Source organism: Oryx dammah, unplaced genomic scaffold (genome assembly GCF_014754425.2).
Source record: "Oryx dammah isolate SB20612 unplaced genomic scaffold, SCBI_Odam_1.1 HiC_scaffold_23, whole genome shotgun sequence".
NCBI classification, from domain to species: domain Eukaryota; kingdom Metazoa; phylum Chordata; class Mammalia; order Artiodactyla; family Bovidae; genus Oryx; species Oryx dammah.
The window spans coordinates 24,348,708-24,368,065 of NW_024070207.1; the positions used below are offsets into that span (position 1 = coordinate 24,348,708).

Sequence of the window (19,358 nt, forward strand, 5' to 3'; positions counted from 1 at the left end):
AATTTCCATGGCTCAGGAATCTGGGCACAACTTAGCTAGGTACCTCTGACTCAAGTTCTCTCATAAGGTTCCAGTCAAGCTGTTGACTGGGACTGTGGTTCCATCTGAAGGCTTGACTGGGGCTGGAGAATCCACTTTTAAGATCACTTATATGGTCATTGGAAATCCTCATTTTCACACTGGCTGCTGGATGGAGGCTTTAGAATGTTTCATTTTGTGCCTCCAAAAGATATGTTCAAGTTGCAATTTCTTGTACCTATGAATATGACCTTATTTGGAAATAGAATTTTTACAGATGTAATCAAGTTAAGAGGAGGCCATAAGGGCTAAGGGAAGAGTGAAAAGTGAAAGTGTTAGTCGCTTAGTTGTGTCTGACTCTTTGTGACCCCCATGGACTGTAGCCCGCCAGGCTTCTCAGTCCATGGAATTCTCCAGGCAAGAATACTGGATTGAATTGCCATTCCGTTCTTCAGAGGATCTTCCCGACCCGGGGAGCAAACTCAGGTCTGCTGCCTTGCAGGCAAATTCTTCACTATCTGAGCCATCAGGGAAGCCCTTAAGGGCTGAGAGCAGGTCCTAAATCCAATGACAGAAGAAGAGAGAATACACAGAAACAGAGAAGGCCATGTGAAGACGAAGGCAGAGATTGGAGTGATGCAGCTACAAGCCAAGGAATGTCAGCGATTCTTGAGAGCCACCAGAAATTAGGATTTTGGCCTTCGGGCCACCAGAGCTATGAGAGACTATATTTGTATTGTTTTGAGTCACCAGTGTATGGTGATTCTTTACAGCAGCTCTAGGAAACTAATACAGAGCTCTCTCTCAGTCCCTTGCCACTTGAACCTCCCCACAGGGCTACCTTATGACATGGCAGCTGGCTTCCCCAAGTGAGTGGTCCAAGCAAGAAAGACCATATGAGAGAACACCCAATATGAGAACCGCAGCCCTTTATAACCTCATCTCAGAAGGGACATTCCATCACTGTTGTGGTTCACACATTTAGTCTGCTGCTGCTGCTGCTGCTAAGTCACTTCAGTCATGTCTGACTCTGTGCGACCCCATAGATGGCAGCCCACCAGGCTCCCTCGTCCCTGGGATTCTCCAGGCAAGAACACTGGAGTGGGTTGCCATTGCCTTTTCTAATGCATGAAAGTGAAAAGTGAAAGTGAGTCGCTCAGTCATGTTCAACTCTTAGCGACCCCATGGACTGCAGCCTACCAGGCTCCTCCGTCCATGGGATTTTCCAGGCAAGAGTACTGGAGTGGGGTGCCATTGCCTTCTCTGACACATTTAGTCTAGCCCACCCTAAAGGGGAGAGAATTATACAATGGTGTGAATATCAGGAGGCAAGGATCATTTAGAGTCATCTTAGAGGCTGCCTGACACAATGCTAGGCCCCGATGATGCTTTCCAGATGTTCATGCCCTCATGGAAAAGATGAGCATATAAATAGACATATGACATTCTAAGTGTTAGGTGTAGCAAGGCAGTTAATGAAAGGATTTGGAATTGGACAGTGCTGGGCTTTAGGCTTGACTCCATTGCTTATTAAACCCGCTGGACAAGCCATTAAACCTTTCTCAGCTTTATATTTCTCATCTGTATAAATGGGAAATAATATTATCTATCTCTAGAACTTCCCTAATGGCTCAGCAGTAAAGAATCCACCTGCCAGTGCAGGAGATGTGAGTTTGATCCCTGGATTGGGAAGATCCCCTGGAGGAAGAAATGGCAACCTAGTCCAGTATTCTTGCCTGGAGAATTCCTTGGGACAGAGGAGCCTGGTGGGCTGCAGTCCATGGGGTCACAGAAGAGTTGGACATGACTTAGCAACTAAAACAAGGACAACAATAATGCTAACTAACCAATAAAACAAGGTAGTTGGTGTTAATGAGATGACATATTTTAAAAATATAACTTCTTAAAATAAAAATTAAAAAAAATAATAAAAAATAAAATAAAGGAGAAAAAAATAATGTCTAAAACCAATTAAGATATCCTGGTTTCAGATAATCCTTAAGGTGCTTATTCATCCATGGAATTTTAGGCACCAGAGCAGGACTCCCCTCCCCCTGCACTAGTAACATAACAATAGAAAAGAGAATTGAAGAATTTAGGGGAATATGTTGGTGTAGAGGGCAGAAATAGCTGTAATCTCATTAGTCTAATATAACAAGATTGCTTAGTTTATTTCTCAAAGGGTTTTATTTCTCATGTCTTTCTGTTTGCTTTCCATTTTCCAGGTCAGAAGGCCAATCCGACATTTTACATAACCACATTACTCATCATTCCGGTCATCGTTGCAGCCGCAGTCATTGTCCTTCTGCTGTATCTGAAAAGGTAAGGCAGCTGATCAGGCAGGCCTGACACTTTCTGCTAGCCTGGCTGCTATTCTTTGTGGGTGTGTTTGATGTCTGCCCAGTGTGTTGGCAGCATTTTGGCTATACCTGGCTTTTGGTAGGATGGCGTGGCAAGTATTGCTGTGCCCATTTTCTAATGAGGAAAGTGTTAGTCTTCCAAGGTGCTGCTCAGGCAGTGCTCTGTTTGTACATTTTTAGAATGTTGATAAGACTTACATTCACTCAACTCCCTAAAACACCTAATTTGTCAACCGTTAGTTGCTAGCTCATAAGTTTTAGAAGTGGAGATCATTACCAATTAAATGACTTGTCTAATGTGAAGGCAAAATGAGTTGCTATTTAATACTATAGGATAAAGTACTTCAAGTTCTAAGACATGATACTCATTCTTTGAGAATTTTTTACTTTCTTGATTTCATCATAGGGACTAGTCTGGTGCTATTATTTGCTCTTTCAGGAAAATACCTAAAGTTGGAATAAGTTTGCTAAGCTGGTTCTAGAATCAGTATTTTATCATTATTTCAGTATTCTTTAAACATGCATGTGTTGAGTGCCTATTTATGTGCCAGCTCAGATAAGTTCAGTCACTCAGTCATGTCTGACTCTTTGCAACCCCATGGACTGCAGCATGCCAGGCTCCCTATCCATCACCAACTCCCAGAGCTTGCTCAAACTCATGTCCATTGAGTTGGTGATGCCATCCAACCATCTCATCCTCTGTCATCCCCTTCTCCTTCTTCCTTCAATATTTCCCAGCATCAGGGTCTTTTCCAATGAGTCAATTCTTCACATCAGGTGGCCAAATTATTAGAGTTTCAGGTTCAGCATCAGTCCTTCCAATGAATATTCAGGACTGATTTCCTTCAGGATTGACTGGTTGGATCTCCTTGCAGTTCAAGGGACTCAAGAGTCTTCTCCAGCAGCACAGTTCAAAAGCATCAATTCTTTGGTGCTCAGCTTTCTTTATAGTCCAACTCTCACATGACTACTGGAAATACCATAACTTTGACTAGATGGACCTTTGTCGGCATTATGTGACAGGCACTGTTCTAATTGCTAGAGTTGTGGTGCTGAACAGGACAAAATCCCTACCTATGGGTTCACATAGTTAGTAGTAAAGTTATGGAGTTGGGCTGGGGAGAAAGGCTAGGAAGTGATATGAGGCTAATCTTACATAGAATGCCAGGGAAGGCCTCTCTGAGAAAGTGACATTTGAAGACAGACTTAAAGGAGTGAGCCAGTCAGATATTCAAAGAAAGAACATTCTAGGCCAAAAGAACAGCAAGTGCAAAGGTCCTAAGGCTGGAATGAGCTTAGTGTGTCTTGTTAGAGGAGAGCATACAAGGGGAGAGAACAAGAGGATATGAAGCAGGAGAGGCTGGTGAAACCAGATCATGTAGGCTGTGGCATGGAATTGAGATGTTATCCTAAGCATGATGGGAAAATATTAGAGAATTTTAAGCAGGAGAGGAACGTGATTGGATTGACTGTCATAAAGGATCGTTGTATTGTTGAGTGAAGACTTGACTTGGACAAGAGTAAAAGCAGGTAGACCAGTTAAGAAACATTGTAGTGTTTGGGTGGAAAGATGAGAATAGTGTAGGCCAGGAGGTTTGCAGTGAAGGTAGTAAGAAATATTCTGATGTAGAATGTATTTTGAAGATGAAATTAATAATAATAGCACTTGCTGATGGCTGCTAGTTTTTGGAGGTTGTAGGAGTAATTGAGGATTCAAGGGATAACTCTTAGATTTTTGGCTTCAGCAACTGAGTGAATATTGCAGCCTTTTACTGAGATGGGGAAGATTGGGAGGAGATCTGGCTTTAGGTAAAAGGTGAGGACTTCAGTTTTGAACATGATAAGTTTGAGATGCCTATTAAATATTCAGGTAGAGATGCTGAATACATACCTGTATACATGAATCTGGAGTTTAAAGAGGTTTGGGCCAGAGTTAGAAATTTGGGAGTCCTCAGCATATAAATAGATTTAAAGCTCTAAGACTGGAAGAGAGTGCCCATAAAGTGAGGGAGATAAAGAGGACAAAACACTGAACCCTAGGACACATCAATATTTATAGACCTAGGAGATGAGGTAGGTCCACCAGAGAGTACTGTTGGATTGGCCAAAAAGGTCGTTTGGGTTTTTCCACACCATCTTACAGAGAAACCTGAATGAACTTTTGGGATGCAAAAACAGAATTCAGACAAAACGGTAATTCAAAAAGATACATGCACTGCTATGTTCATAACAACACTATTTACAGTAGCCAAGACATGGAGACAACCTAAATGTCCATTGACAGAGAAGTGGATAAAGAAGATGTAGTATATTTATACAGTGGAATATTACTCAGCTATTAAACAATGAAATAATGCCATTTGCAGCAACATTGATGCAGTGGGAAATTATCATACTAAGTAAGTCAGAAAGAGAAAGACAAATGTCATATGATATCACTTATATGTGGACTCTAAACTGTGACACAAATGAACGTATTTGTATAACAGAAACAGAATCACAGATATAGAGAATAGACTGATGGTTGCAAGGGGGAGGGGTGTGGGGGAGGGATGGATTGGGAATTTGGAACTAGCAGATGCAAACAATTATGTATAGAATGGACAAATAATAAGGTCCTACTGTATAGCATAGGGAACTATATTCAATATCCTGTGGTAAACCGTAGTGGAAAAGAATATACGTTTATATGTATAACTAAGTCACTTTGCTGTACAGAACTAATTAACACAACATTGTAAATCAACTATACTTCAATTGGAAAAATTGAAAAATTGAAAATAGAAGACAAATTAGAAAAAGAAAAGAAAAATTAAAGAGGAATGTCCCCTGTTCTCAGAATTTTTTTAAAAAAATTATAAACAGCAGGCTCCCATGTGATCTGTGATAAGTAAAACACCATTATTACTTAAATGATAGGGTATAACACACACAGGCCCCCCCCCACAATTATAACTATGTGAGGTGATGGATATGTTAATTACCTTGACTGTGATGATCTTTTCACAATGTATACCTACATAAAACTCACTTTGTACACCTCAGATTTATACAATTTTTGTTTGTCAAGTATACCTCAATAAAGCTGGAAAAAAATTTAAATGATAGATTATAAGTGGTCTGCTACTGATGGGTCCTTTGCTTTACCCACACTTGATACTCTTGAGATATTGATTTCTCAGCCTGCTTTAGAAATTTCTTCACGACTGCATTATCACTAAAGATGACTTGTGTACCATGTCTTTTGTCTAAGCTCTCTTTTAATATGGCTGTATTTAAGAGGAACATTTCTATGGACTGCAAGATTTGATCAGAAATGTCCCTTTTCTCTTAAAGGCTCAAGATCATTATATTCCCTCCAATTCCTGATCCTGGCAAGATTTTTAAAGAAATGTTTGGAGACCAGAATGATGATACCCTGGTAAGTACTGACTCTATGGGGTATGAAATTGATTTTTTGAGGGGAGGCTATAGTAAAGCGTCTGTCTACAATGTGGGAGACCCAGGTTTGATCCCTTGGTTGGGAAGATCCCCTGGAGAAGGAAATGGCAATCCACTCCAGGACTATTGCCTGGGAAATCCCATGGACAGAGGAGCCTGGTAGTCTACAGCCCATGGGGTCGCAAAGAGTCAGACACGACTGAGCGACTTCACTTCACTTCATAGGATTAAAAATTTTTTTTGGTAAAATATACATAACATAAAATTTACCATTTTAACCAGTTTTAAATATACAGGTCAATGACATTAAGTACATTTACAATGTTGTTGGACCATCCTCAAATCCTCACTATTTCCAGAATGTTATCATCATCCTAAACAGAAACTGGACCCATTAAACAATAATTCTCCATTCCCCTCAACACCTGGTAACCTCTATTCTGCTTTCTGTCTCTATGAAGTTGCCTAGTCTAGGTACCTGGAGAAGGCGATGGCACCCCACTCCAGTACTCTTGCCTGGAAAATCCCATGGATGGAGGAGCCTGGTAGGCTGCGGTCCATGGAGTTGCGAAGAGTGGGACACGACTGAGCGACTTCACTTTCACTTTTCACTTTCATCCATTGGAGAAGGAAATGGCAACCCACTCCAGTGTTCTTGCCTGGAGAATCCCAGGGACGGGGGAGCCTGGTGGGCTTCCGTCTATGGGGTCACACAGAGTCGGACACAACTGAAGTGACTTAGCAGCAGCAGCAGTCTAGGTACCTCATATAAATGGAATCCTACAATATTTGGCCTTTTGTGTCTGACTTATTTCACTTAGCATAACATTTTCAAGGTTCATCCATGTTGTAGCATGGGTCAGAATTTCATTTCAAAATTGGTTATTTTAAAGTACATTTTGTCTAAAAGATTAAAGAGCTGATTTAAAATGTTGTATCTCAGGCCAAACATAACATTTAAGAAATCCCCAGAATACTTCACCCAGCTTGTATTGCTGGGTTTCATTCTCTCTCTGGGGAAGAAAATGTATTTGATCCAAACATGCAGGGGGAAGAGCCTCCTTTACGAAACAAAACTGATAGGTAGGTCTTCTGACTCTTGGATAATCTTTCAAATTTGATTTGGGGAAATATAAACATAAGATAAACAGTCAAAGGGCTTCCCTCATGGCTCTGTGATAAAGAATCTGCCTGCAATGAAGGAGACACAGGAGATGCGAGTTTGATCCCTAGGTCAGGACAATCCCCTGGAGGAGGAAATGGCACCCCACTCCATTATTCTTGCCTGGAGAATCCCATGGACAGAGGAGCCTGGTGAGCTATAGTCCTTGGGGTTGCAAAGAGTCACACATGACTGAGTACACATGCATGCAAACAGTTGAAATAGATTTTATTCATGCTATTGCCTGGAAAGCGGGCCTCAGAAGACATGGAACTAGAGTAACCTCTCACCCCGCAAACTGTTAGAGTTAGGTGGCTACAGATATTCCTGCTGGAATTTATGGCTGGGAGAGCTAAGACCTTGTGGGAACAAAAGAGTTTGTGGTTTCTCTGATGAATACATTCACCCAAATAAGATAATAAAGACACTAAATAAAATAAATATCAATATATTGTATGTATCTTAAAGTAATCATTTCAGGCATAAGACACTTAATTGAGGGAAATAGTAGAGCATAGTAGATAATAGCCTGTGCTCTGGAGTCAGATTGTCTGGATTCGGATCTCTGCTGTGTCATGCACTATCTATTTGACCTTAGGTAACTTCTTAACTTCCCTGTGTCTCAGTTTTCTCACTTGTAAAGTGAAGGTAATAATAGGTGGCACTAGCAGTAAAGAACCTGCCTGCCAGTGCAGGAGACATAAGAGATGTGGGTTCCATCCCTGGGTTGAAAAGATCCCCTGGAGGAGGGCATGGCTATCCACTCCAGTATTCTTGCCTGGAGAAGTCCATGGACAGAGGAGCCTGTTAGGTTACAGTCCATGGAGTTGCAAAGAATTGGACATGACTGAAGCAATTTATCATGCAAAATGTTGTTATGTGGATTAAGTTAATACATAGAAACTCCTTAGTGTGCCTGGCAGTTACTTTATAGGTGCTTAGTAAATATTAGTGCTTGGGGCTTCCCAGGTGGCTCAGTGGTAAAAGAATCTGCCTGCAATGCAGGAAACCTGCCTTCGATCCCTGGGTCGGGAAGATGCCCTAGAGGAGGGCATGGCAACCCTCTCCAAAATTCTTGCCAGGAAAATCCCATGGACAGAGGAGCCTGGTAGGCTACAGTTCATGGGGTCAGCAAGAGTCAGACATGACTCTTTTATTAACTTTTTAGTTAACAACTAAACAACCACAACAAATGTTAGTGCTTAGTATTACTATTGATAATACTTTCTGTTTCTCTTTAATGCCCAAACAGTTCTTGTAATACGGGTGGTTCACAGTGGCAGTGATGCTACGTGGCTAGGGAAGGAAGGCACAGAGGCTCACTTCCTGTCAGGGGAGAAGTCATCTGGATCTTTTTCACCAAATCAGAGTCATAGACAGTGGGTAACTCTGTTATATAGGGCACCACCCGGCAGGGAGATCCAGAAATCAGGTGCCTGATGAAGGGCTCATATATTGTGACCGAGGTGGCTGTGGCAACCAGTGGTTCTTCACCTTTGAGTCACAGTTGACTGGAATGCTTGTAAGAATATAGAATCCTGGGCCCTGTCTCAAGAAGTTCGAACTCACTGGGTCTGGGATGGTTCCCAGGAATCTGCATACTTAACAGGAATCCAACAATGATGCCTCTCCTGGCAAGATCATTCACAGACCACACTTTGAAAATCACTGTTACCAATATTTTCCTTAGGATTACCCCTGTATCTTCATTTTGCCAGCTACTGTGATAGATGCTGGAGGCTAAGAATTGTGCAAGTATTCTAACAACACCTGTATCCAGCGACTGGCAGTCTCCCATGTGTACACAGTGTGTTCAGTGCTCCATCTTCACACCCACCCTGTGGTGTCAGTGCTCTTAGTAGCATTTTGCAGATGAGGAATTGGACCCTCAGTGAGGTTAGATAACTTTACTGTAGTCACACAGCAAGGAAATAATAAGGTGGGATTTGACCAAGAAGTGTCTGATTCTAGAGTTCTCTCTTTCCACCATGCTGCAGGGCCTTTTGTAAGACAGGATGTTTGTCCTCAAGAGCCTCACAGTCTCCTTAGAGTTCTGCATGGTAGAAATACTGGGTTGGGATAGAGCAGTTCCCAGAAATAGATTTGGAGGCACATTTTGATTGGCCTCTATGAAAAGGTAGTAGGAATATCACTCTTTGTTTTTTTTTAACTTTTCATTGGCATGGCCAATGATGCTGATGCTGGGAAAGATTGAAGGCAGGAGAAGGGGATGACAGAGGATGAGATGGTTGGATGGCATCACTGACTCGATGGACATGAGTTTGAGCAAGCTCTGGGAGTTGGTGATGGACAGGGAAACCTGGCATGCTGCAGTCCATGGGGTCACAAAGAGTCAGACACGACTGAGTGACTGACCTGACTGATTGGCCTGGCCAAAAAGTTTGTTCAGGTTTTTCTGTAAGATGGGATGGAAAACCCTAATGAACATTTTGGCCAACCTAATAGTTAAAATTGGAGTAGAGTTGATTACAATGTTGTGTTAGTTCCAGGTGTACAGCACAGTGATTCAGTTACACATATGCATGTATCTGTTCTTTTTAAAATTCTTTTCCCATTTAGGTCGTTAGGTAATATTTAGCAGAATTACCTGTGCTATATGGTAGGTCCTTGTTGCTTATCCATTTTAAATATATCAATAGCAGTGTGTACATGTCAATCCCAAACTCCCCAATCTATCTCTCTCCCCCACCCTCCCTGCCCCTGGTAGCCATAAATCTATTCTGTAAGTTTGTGGTCTGTTTCTGTTCTATAAATAAGCTTATATGTATCATTTTTTTTAGATTCTGCATATAAGCAATATCATGCAATATTTGTCTGACTTACTCTCAGACAATCTCTAGGTCTGTCTAAGTTGCAAATGGCATTCTTTTTAATGGCCAAGTAGTACTCCATTGCAGAGGAGGCAATGGCAACCCACTCCAGTACCCTTGCCTGGAAAATCCCATGGACAGAGGGGCCTGGTGGACTGCAGTTCATGGGATTGCTAGGAGTCAGACACGACTGAGCAACTTCACTTTCACTTTTCACTTTCATGCATTGGAGAAGGAAATGGCAACCCACTCCAGTGTTCTTGCCTGGAGAATCCCAGGGACGGGGGAGCCTGGTGGGCTTCCGTCCATGGGGTCGCACAGAGTCAGACACGACTAAAGTGACTTAGCAGCAGCAGCAGCAGTACTCTGTTGTATAAATATACCATATCTTTTTTATCCATTCCCCTGTCAATGGACATTTAGGTTGCTTCCATGTCTTGGCTACTGTAAACAGTGCTTCAGTGATCACTGGGGTGCACATATCCTTTTGGACCATGGTTTTCTCCAGATATATGCCCAGCAGTGGGATTGCTGGATCATATGGTAGCTCTATTTTTAACTTCTTAAGGAATATCCGTACGGTTCTCCATAGTGGCAGTACCAATTTACATTCCCACCAATGGTGTAGGAGGGTTCCCTTGTCTCCACACCTATCATTCTGACAACAGCCTGAAGGGAATGAATTAGAGAGAGGAAGTGCTATCACAGTTGCAAACTGATAATCTAGTCCTGAATTTGTCCCACAGATGTTTTGTTTGGCCAGTGTAGTGTTTTTGAAATTTTTCAATTTGGGATCTTAAGCAGGGCATGGACTACCAATTCATCTCAGGCCCTATCATTCCCAATTCCCACTGTGGTTTCACACATTGACCTAACATGCTAGACCCGTGAAAGGCATTTGAGTTTGCTACCAATCTTAGCAGAATGAAGATAGTCAAAGTGCCATGACACAAATGCCCAATGTCTGTGAAAACGTGTTTGGACTCACTGATATATATGAGATATACAACTAAAGATATATGAATTTCTAGCTTATTAAATTTCTAAAAAGTGATAATATCCAGTGTTAACAAAGGGGTGGGAGACGGGTACTCTTCACACACCACTGGTGGGCCTGTAAAATGCCCTTCTTTCCAGAGAGCAACCCAATAAAATGTAACCAGAATCATCTTTGATCTGATAATTATTTCTTTAGGAATTTATTTTAGGAAAATAATTCAACAATGACATAAGGATGGCCAGTGCAGAATTCGTTTCTAACACAAAAAATTAGAAGCCAAGGAAATATCAACAGTCAAGAATAAGTTTTTTAACAAGTTAGGTTTTCAAAGCATTTAGTATCCTAACAAAATACTTATGACATAAGTATAAAAAACTTATCATAAATGTGTAGTGTATTACAATCCTTTTTTTAAAATTTTTTATTTTTACTTTATTTTACTTTACAATACTGTATTCATTTTGCCATACATTGACATGAATCCACCACAGGTGTACAATCCTAATTTTTATAAAAATTCATCAATATATACATAGAACAATGAGTAGAAGGAAATAGGTCAAAATAATCATCTCTGAGCAGAAAGATTGTGGATAATTGATATTATTTTGTCTCTCCCTCTATGTTTCTGAAATTTCCAAATTGCCTATAATGAGCATGTATCACTTTTATAATAAAAAGAAACTCCATACAAGTCATTAAGGGAAAAGAGAATATATGGTCATCCAAGCCTGTGAGATAATAGGGATTTGAACTTAGGTGGTAGCAGAGGCGATTGATGCAAGAGACATTATTAAAGGAAACTCATTATGACTCAGTGACTCTGTGTGGGTGATGAAAGGTGGGAGAGTAAAAAATAATTTTAGGGTTTCAAGTCTGGGTAATAGAGTGAATGCTGATAACATTGACAGCAAAATCAAATCAATTATCTTTCTCAGAGATGGGAAAATTGCTTTTTTTCAATTTGCTGTCTAGAGGATAATATGTTGTCCTGATGAGTCAGATAATTCTATAATTTAGTGAGGCGGATACACTGACAAAATGGACCACTAAAAGCATAAGATGTTTTTGTTTGTGGTGGCTGCAGACCATTAAATAAAGTCAGTGTTTAAAACTAAAAGTATAATAAAAATGCCAGACAGGGGAAAGGGTAATAGAACAAATCTCCATGTTTGCTTTTTAACCAGATGACTAATCTACTTTCTGTACATGACAACAATCCTCACAAACTGAACTGCATATACTAGCAGAAAGACTGTCATTTTACTTCTAGAACCATTGAATTATGGAATGAATAATTACAGCATGAACATTGCCTGAGAGGTCATCTAATGAGGTATATGTTTACATGTTTAGTTGCCTTTAATTATAAATTTTCAAAACTCTAGATTCTAGTCCAGCCTCTCACTTTTAAGATGGAGACACTGGGGCTGTGGAGAAATTTCTCAAGGGCTATCACATAGACAGATAATTCCAGAACCTGCACTAAAAGTCACTCCAGCCCAAAGTGACCAGCTTCTAATCCCAAGAAATAATCTATGCCCTTTCTAAACACTTTCTTCTTCCATTCTGTACCATCAGTAGTGGTACTTAAAATGTATTTCGATGTGGCTACCAATAAATTAAATCTTCTGTATAGTTTTCCTTAAGGTTTCTAGTGTTTTGACAATGTTTTGTTTATCACTGTAGTAACATTTTGGCCAACAGCATTTTTCCGGTTGCTTTGCTGTTTTCCCTTCTTTGTGACTAATTGGGCCGCTGGCCATATTTGGGGGTGGGGGTTTTGCAGAGGGAATTGCTTTTCTTCTGCATCTGCATTTCTTTTTCATCCCTAAAATATTATCTATTCTTCTCCTGCTTCTTGGAAACCAATTTTATTTTCAGTCCTGTGCCAGTTTTGAATTCCTGATTAGAAAACAGCCTTTTTAACTTGAAGTTGACTTCCAAATACTGCTGAATTTTTTTAAACTTCAGTGTGTATCTTTCAAAGCTAAGATCACTTCTTACATAGCCAAAATAGCATGGCCTCACTTTAAAAATGATTATTTCCTTAATATCATCTAATACGGGCTTACCAGGTAGCACTAGTGGTAAAGAATCCACCTGTCAATGCAGGAGACATAAGAGACGCAGGTTCGATCCATGGGTTGAGAAGATCCCTTGGAGAAGGAAATAGCTGCTTCCCTGGTGGCTCAGAGGTTAAAGCGTCTGCCCACAATGCGGGAGACCCGGGTTCAGTCCCTGGGTAGGGAAGATCCCCTGGAGAAGGAAATGGCAACCCACTCCAGTACTCTTGCCTGGAGAATCCCATGGACGGAGGAGCCTGGTAGGCTACAGTCCATGGGGTCGAAAAGAGTTGGACACGACTGAGCAACTTCACTTTCACTTTCACTCAGTCCAGTATTCAGCATTGGAGAAGGAAATGGCAACCCACTCCAGTGTTCTTGCCTGGAGAATCCCAGGGATGGGGGAGCCTGGTGGGCTGCCGTCTGTGGGGTTGCACAGAGTCAGACACGACTGAAGCAACTTAGCCAGTATTCTTGCCTAGAGAATCCCATGGACAGAGGAGTGGACTACAGTCCATAGTGTCGCAAAGAGTTGGACACAACTGAAGCGACTTAGCATGCATGCACATCGTCTAATGCTCAGTCCATATTTCAATCTTTCCAGCTGTCCCAGGTGTCAGGAGACAGATAATACCCAGTTGTCCACCCATAGTGAGGCTAAGGTCGACCACTGTATTTAAGATGATAATAACATGTCCCCTCTTGCCATCTACACGTTGCCTCCCCTTGCCACTGGAAGATAATCTGTGTGGTGTTATGTTAGCACCCTGTCAACTCTTCAGCTGATGCTTTTTATTGGCCAGTTAGTATCCTTGCTTGATTCAATAATCTCATTGGTGGTTGTGAAATGATGATGATTTTTCTCATCTATCATTTAATCTACATTTCTAAGCTGACACTTTCCTATAAGCACTGCTCTCAATTATCAGCTAGGCTCCTTTTAATTGTTCTGGAATTCAGTTTCTGCTAGAAAGGCAGGAAACGTATTTAATTCTTTCCCTTTAATTATCAATTTTTAAAGTGAGGGTTTGAATTGATAACCACCTCAACTGATATCAAATTAGTCCCCTCCAACCACATTCAGCTATTTCTTTTTAAGCTACAGTGATTTGAAGGCATGGGGATTTTTGTACAATTTTCTATTGTGAATGTTGCTCTGAAGAAGACAGAGGCACGTAATCTGTTGACTTGCACATACAAGTCCAGTGTTTTGTGTGATGCTAAGGTACATGAAGCCCACTTCACCCCTGTGGGTAGTTCACTGCAGGAAATAACTAAATCTTGAAAGTACTCTTCAGTTGAGACTTGATGTTCCATTATTCTATGACTTTTGTTTCTTTCTTTAAAAAAATATTGTTACATACATATATTTTTCTAGAATGACTAACAACTAAAAACTAGTTGTGCTCACCACTCAAACACCTGTTATTTTTTCACCTAGGATTTTTTCATCTTTGGCCATTATTCTGTTGTTGGTTATCTTATTTAAAAAATCAATCGGGTAAGAATTGAGTTGTGGACTGTAATTTTATGAATTTAGGGTTTTTTCTACAAGTAATTTCAAAATTCGACTGACATATAATTGGGTAATAGGTCAGAGCTTTTGCTTTTGTCCCTTTAACCTTACATGAACATATTCACAGACATAGTGCTCAAAGGCCCTGATGCTGATGGTGGGTAAAAATGAGAGTAATCAAAGTTTCAGGAATAAAAAAAAGGCATTTAAAAAATTAATGTATTTTTAGAAGCCATTTCTGTGGCAGTGTGCAGATTGCCTTTTTCCTGTCCAACACAGTTTAAGCATTGAGTCTAATGAGCAGAAACCAATGAAAATGTAATATTCCAGTTACTTTTCTAAAATTAAAATCATTTTTACAGTCATCCCTTGGTATCTGTGGAGACTGGCTTCAGGACCCCCTCAAATACCAAAATTCATGGATGTTCAAGTCCCTCATATAAAATGGTGTAGTATTTGCACATAACCTATGAATATTCTCTGGAGGACTGACTGTACTTTTACCAGTAAATGGAAAAATAGTAACAAAAATAGTAATAACAGTTCATATTTATTGAACTTCTGCTATGTGTCAGACACTTGTCCAAGTCTTTCCTTCATTAATTTGTCCCCCTTCTGCAGTAGGTTTTATCTCCACTCTACAGATGAAGAAAATGAAGCACCAGAGGGATTATGTGTAACTCATTTGAGGTTACACAGTTGCTACCTAGCAGAGCTAGGATCTCAACTAACAAGTGTTAGAGCTGGGATCTGAACTCAGGCATTCTTATCCTCTGGTCCACAGTTTTCAAAAAATATATTTCTTTATTTTTTAACTGTATTGGGTCTTAGTTGCAGCATGTGGGATCTTTGATATTAGTTGCAGCATGTGAACTCTTAGTTGTGGCATGTGGGATCTAGTTCCATGACCAGGGATCAAACCCAGGCCCCCGGCATTGAGACTGGGGAGTCTTAGCCAATGGCCACCAAGGAAGTCCCCTCCAGTCCACGCTTTTATTTTTAGTTAATATAAATTTATTTATTTTAATTGGAGGCTAATTACTTACAATATTGTATTGGTTTTGCCATACATCAACATGAATCCACCACAGGTGTACACGTGTTCACCATCCTGAACCCCTCTCCCACCTCCCTCCCCATACCATCCCTCTGGGTCATCCCAGTGCACCAGCCCCGAGCATCCTGTATCATTCATCGAACCTGGACTGGTGATTCATTTCACATATGATATTATACATATTTCAATGCCATTTTCCCAAATCATCCCACCCTCGCCCTCTCCCAGAGTCCAAAAGACTGTTCTATATATCTGTGTCTCTTTTGCTGTCTCGCATACAGGGTTATCATTACCATCTTTCTAAATTTCATATATATGCGTTGGTATAATGTATTGGTGTTTTTTTTTCTGACTTATTTCACTCTGTATAATAGGCTCCAGTTTCACCCACCTCATTAGAACTGATTCAAATGTATTCTTTTTAATGGCTGAGTAATACTCCATTGTGTATATGTACCACAGCTTTTCATATCCATTCATCTGCTAATGGACGTCTAGGTTGCTTCCATGTCCTGGCTATTATAAACAGTGCTGTGATGAACATTGGGGTACACGTGTCTCTTTCAGTTCTGGTTTCCTCGGTGTTTATGCCCAGCAGTGGGATTGCTGTGTCGTAATGGCAGTTCTATTTCCAGTTTTTAAAGGAATCTCCACACTGTTCTCCATAGTGGCTGTACTAGTTTGCATTCCCACCAACAGTGTAAGAGGGTTCCCTTTTCTCCACACCCTTTCCAGCATTTTTTGCTTGTAGACTTTCGGATAGCAGCCATTCTGACTGGCGTGAAATGGTACCTCATTGTGGTTTTGATTTCCATTTCTCGGGTCTCCCGCGTTGTAGTCAGATGCTTTTACCATCTGAGCCACCAGGGAAGTCCTGATGATGAGTGATGTTGAGCATCTTTTCATGTGTTTGTTAGCCATCTATCTGTCTTCTTTGGAGAAATGTCTGTTTAGTTCTTTGGCCCATTTTTTGATTGGGTCATTTATTTTTCCGGAACTGAGCTGCAGCAGTTGCCTGTATATTTTTGAGATTAATTCTTTGTCAGTTGCTTCATTTACTATTATTTTCTCCCATTCTGAAGGCTGTCTTTTCACCTTGCTTATAGTTTCCTTTGTTGTACAGAAGCTTTTAATTTTAATTAGGTCCCATTTGTTTATTTTTGCTTTTATTTCCAATATTCTGGGAGGTGGGTCATAGAAGATCCTGCTGTGATTTATTTCAGAGAGTGTCTTGCCTATGTTCTCCTCTAGGACTTTTATAGTTTCTGGTCTTACATTTAGATCTTTAATCCATTTCATTTTTGTGTATGGTGTTAGAAAGTGTTCTAGTTTCATTCTTTTACAAGTGGTTGACCAATTTCCCCAGCACCACTTGTTAAAGAGATTGTCTTTTCTCCATTGTATATTCTTGCCTCCTTTGTCAAAGAAAAGGTGTCCATAGGTGCGTGGATTTATCTCTGGGCTTTCTATTTTGTTCCATTGACCTATATGTCTGTCTTTGAGCCAGTGCCATACTGTCTTGATGACTGGCTTTGTAGTAGAGCCTGAAGTCAGGCAGATTGATTCCTCCAGTTCCATTCTTCTTTCTCAAGATTGCTTTGGCTATTCGAGGTTTTTTGTATTTCCATACAAATTGTGAAATTATTTGTTGTAGCTCTGTGAAAAATACCGTTGGTAGCTTGATAGGGATTGCATTGAATCTATAGATTGCTTTGGGTAGTATACTCATTTTCACTATATTGATTCTTCTGATCCATGAACATGGCATATTTCTCCATCTATTTGTGTCCTCTTTGATTTCTTTCACCAGTGTTTTATAGTTTTCTATATATAGGTCTTTTGTTTCTTTAGGTAGATATATTCCTAAGTATTTTATTCTTTTTGTTGCAATGGTGAATGGAATTGTTTCCTTAATTTCTCTTTCTGTTTTCTCATTACTAGTGTATAGGAATGCAAGGGATTTCTGTGTGTTGATTTTACATCCTGCAACTTTACTATATTCATTGATTAGCTCTAGTAATTTTCTGGTGGAGTCTTTAGGGTTTTCTATGCAGAGGATCATGTCATCTGCAAACAGTGAGAGTTTTACTTCTTCTTTTCCAATTTGGATTCCTTTTATTTCTTTTTCTGCTCTGATTGCTGTGGCCCAAACTTCCAAAATTATGTTGAATAATAGTGGTGAAAGTGGGCACCCTAGTCTTGTTCCTGACTTTAGCGGAAACGCTTTCAGTTTTTCACCATTGAGGATAATGTTTTCTGTGGGTTTGTCATATATAGCTTTTATTATGTTGAAGTATGTTCCTTCTATTCCTGCTTTCTGGAGAGTTTTTATCATAAATGGGTGTTGAATATTGTCAAAGGCTTTCTCTGCATCTATTGAGATAATCATATGACTTTTATTTTTCAATTTGTTAATATGGTATATTACATTGATTGATTTGCAGATATTGAAGAATCCTTGCATTCCTGGGATAAAGCCACTTGGTCATGATGAATGATCTTTTTAATGTGTTGTTGGATTCTGATTGCTAGAATTTTGTTAAGGATTTTTGCATCTATGTTCATCAGTGATATTGGCTTGTAGTTTTCTTTTTTTGTGGCATCTTTGTCAGGTTTCGGTATTAGGGTGATGGTGGCCTCATGGAATGAGTTTGGAAGTTTACCTTCCTCTGCAATTTTCTGTAAGAGTTTAAGTAGGATAGGTGTTAGCTCTTCTCTAAATTTTTGGCAGAATTCAGCTGTGAAGCCATCTGGTCCTGGGCTTTTGTTTGCTGGAAGATTTCTGATTACAGTTTCAATTTCCATGCTTGTGATGGGTCTGTTAAGATTTTCTATTTCTTCCTGGTTCAGTTTTGGAAAGTTCTACTTTTCTAAGAATTTCTCCATTTCTTCCACATTGTCCATTTTATTGGCATGTAATTGCTGATAGTAGTCTCTTATGATCCTTTGTATTTCTGTGTTGTCTGTTGTGATCTCTCCATTTTCATTTCTAATTTTATTGATTTGATTTTTCTCCCTTTGTTTCTTGATGAGTCTGGCTAATGGTTTGTCAATTTTATTTATCTTCTCAAAGAACCAACTTTTGGCTTTGTTGATTTTTGCTATGGTCTCTTTTGTTTCTTTTGCATTTATTTCTGCCCTAATTTTTAAGATTTCTTTCCCTCTACTAACCCTGGGGTTCTTCATTTCTTCCTTTTCTAGTTGCTTTAGGTGTAGAGTTAGGTTATTTATTTGACTTTTTTCTTGTTTCTTGAGGTATGCCTGTATTGCTATGAACCTTCCCCTTAGCACTGCTTTTACAGTGTCCCACAGGTTTTGGGTTGTGTGTGTTTTCATTTTCATTCATTTCTATGCATATTTTGATTTCTTTTTTGATTTCTTCTGTGATTTGTTGGTTATTCAGCAGTGTGTTGTTCAGCCTCCATATGTTGGAATTTTTAATAGTTTTTCTACTGTAATTGACATCTAATCTTACTGCATTGTGGTCAGAAAAGAGGCTTGGAATGATTTCAGTTGTTTTTTTTTTTTTTTCAATTTACCAAGCCTAGATTTATGGCCCAGGATGTGATCTATCCTGGAGAAGGTTCCGTGTGCACTTGAGAAAAAGGTGAAATTCATTGTTTTGTGGTGAAATGTCCTATAGATATCAATTAGGTCTAACTGGTCTAGTGTATCATTTAAAGTTTGTGTTTCCTTGTTAATTTTCTGTTTAGTCGATCTATCCATAGGTGTGAGTGGGGTATTAAAGTCTCCCACTATTATCGTGTTATTGTTAATTTCCCCTTTCATACTTGTTAGCATTTGTCTTACATATTGTGGTGCTTCTATGTTGGGTGCATATATATTTATAATTGTTATATCTTCTTCTTGGATTGATCCTTTGATCATGATGTAGTGTCCTTCTTTG

At 39.8% G+C, this 19,358-nt stretch overlaps 1 protein-coding gene across 1 annotated transcript in view; it reads left to right on the plus strand.

Moving 5' to 3' along the window:
• The window catches only part of IL13RA1 (interleukin 13 receptor subunit alpha 1), an 81,604-nt gene that overhangs the window by 42,262 nt on the left and 19,984 nt on the right, over positions 1 to 19,358 (plus strand). Inside the window, exons 10-11 of the mRNA XM_040266615.1 lie at positions 2,244 to 2,340; positions 5,715 to 5,799. Of these exons, the coding sequence (XP_040122549.1) occupies positions 2,244 to 2,340; positions 5,715 to 5,799 (182 nt within the window). The remainder of the gene's footprint in view (positions 1 to 2,243; positions 2,341 to 5,714; positions 5,800 to 19,358) is intronic.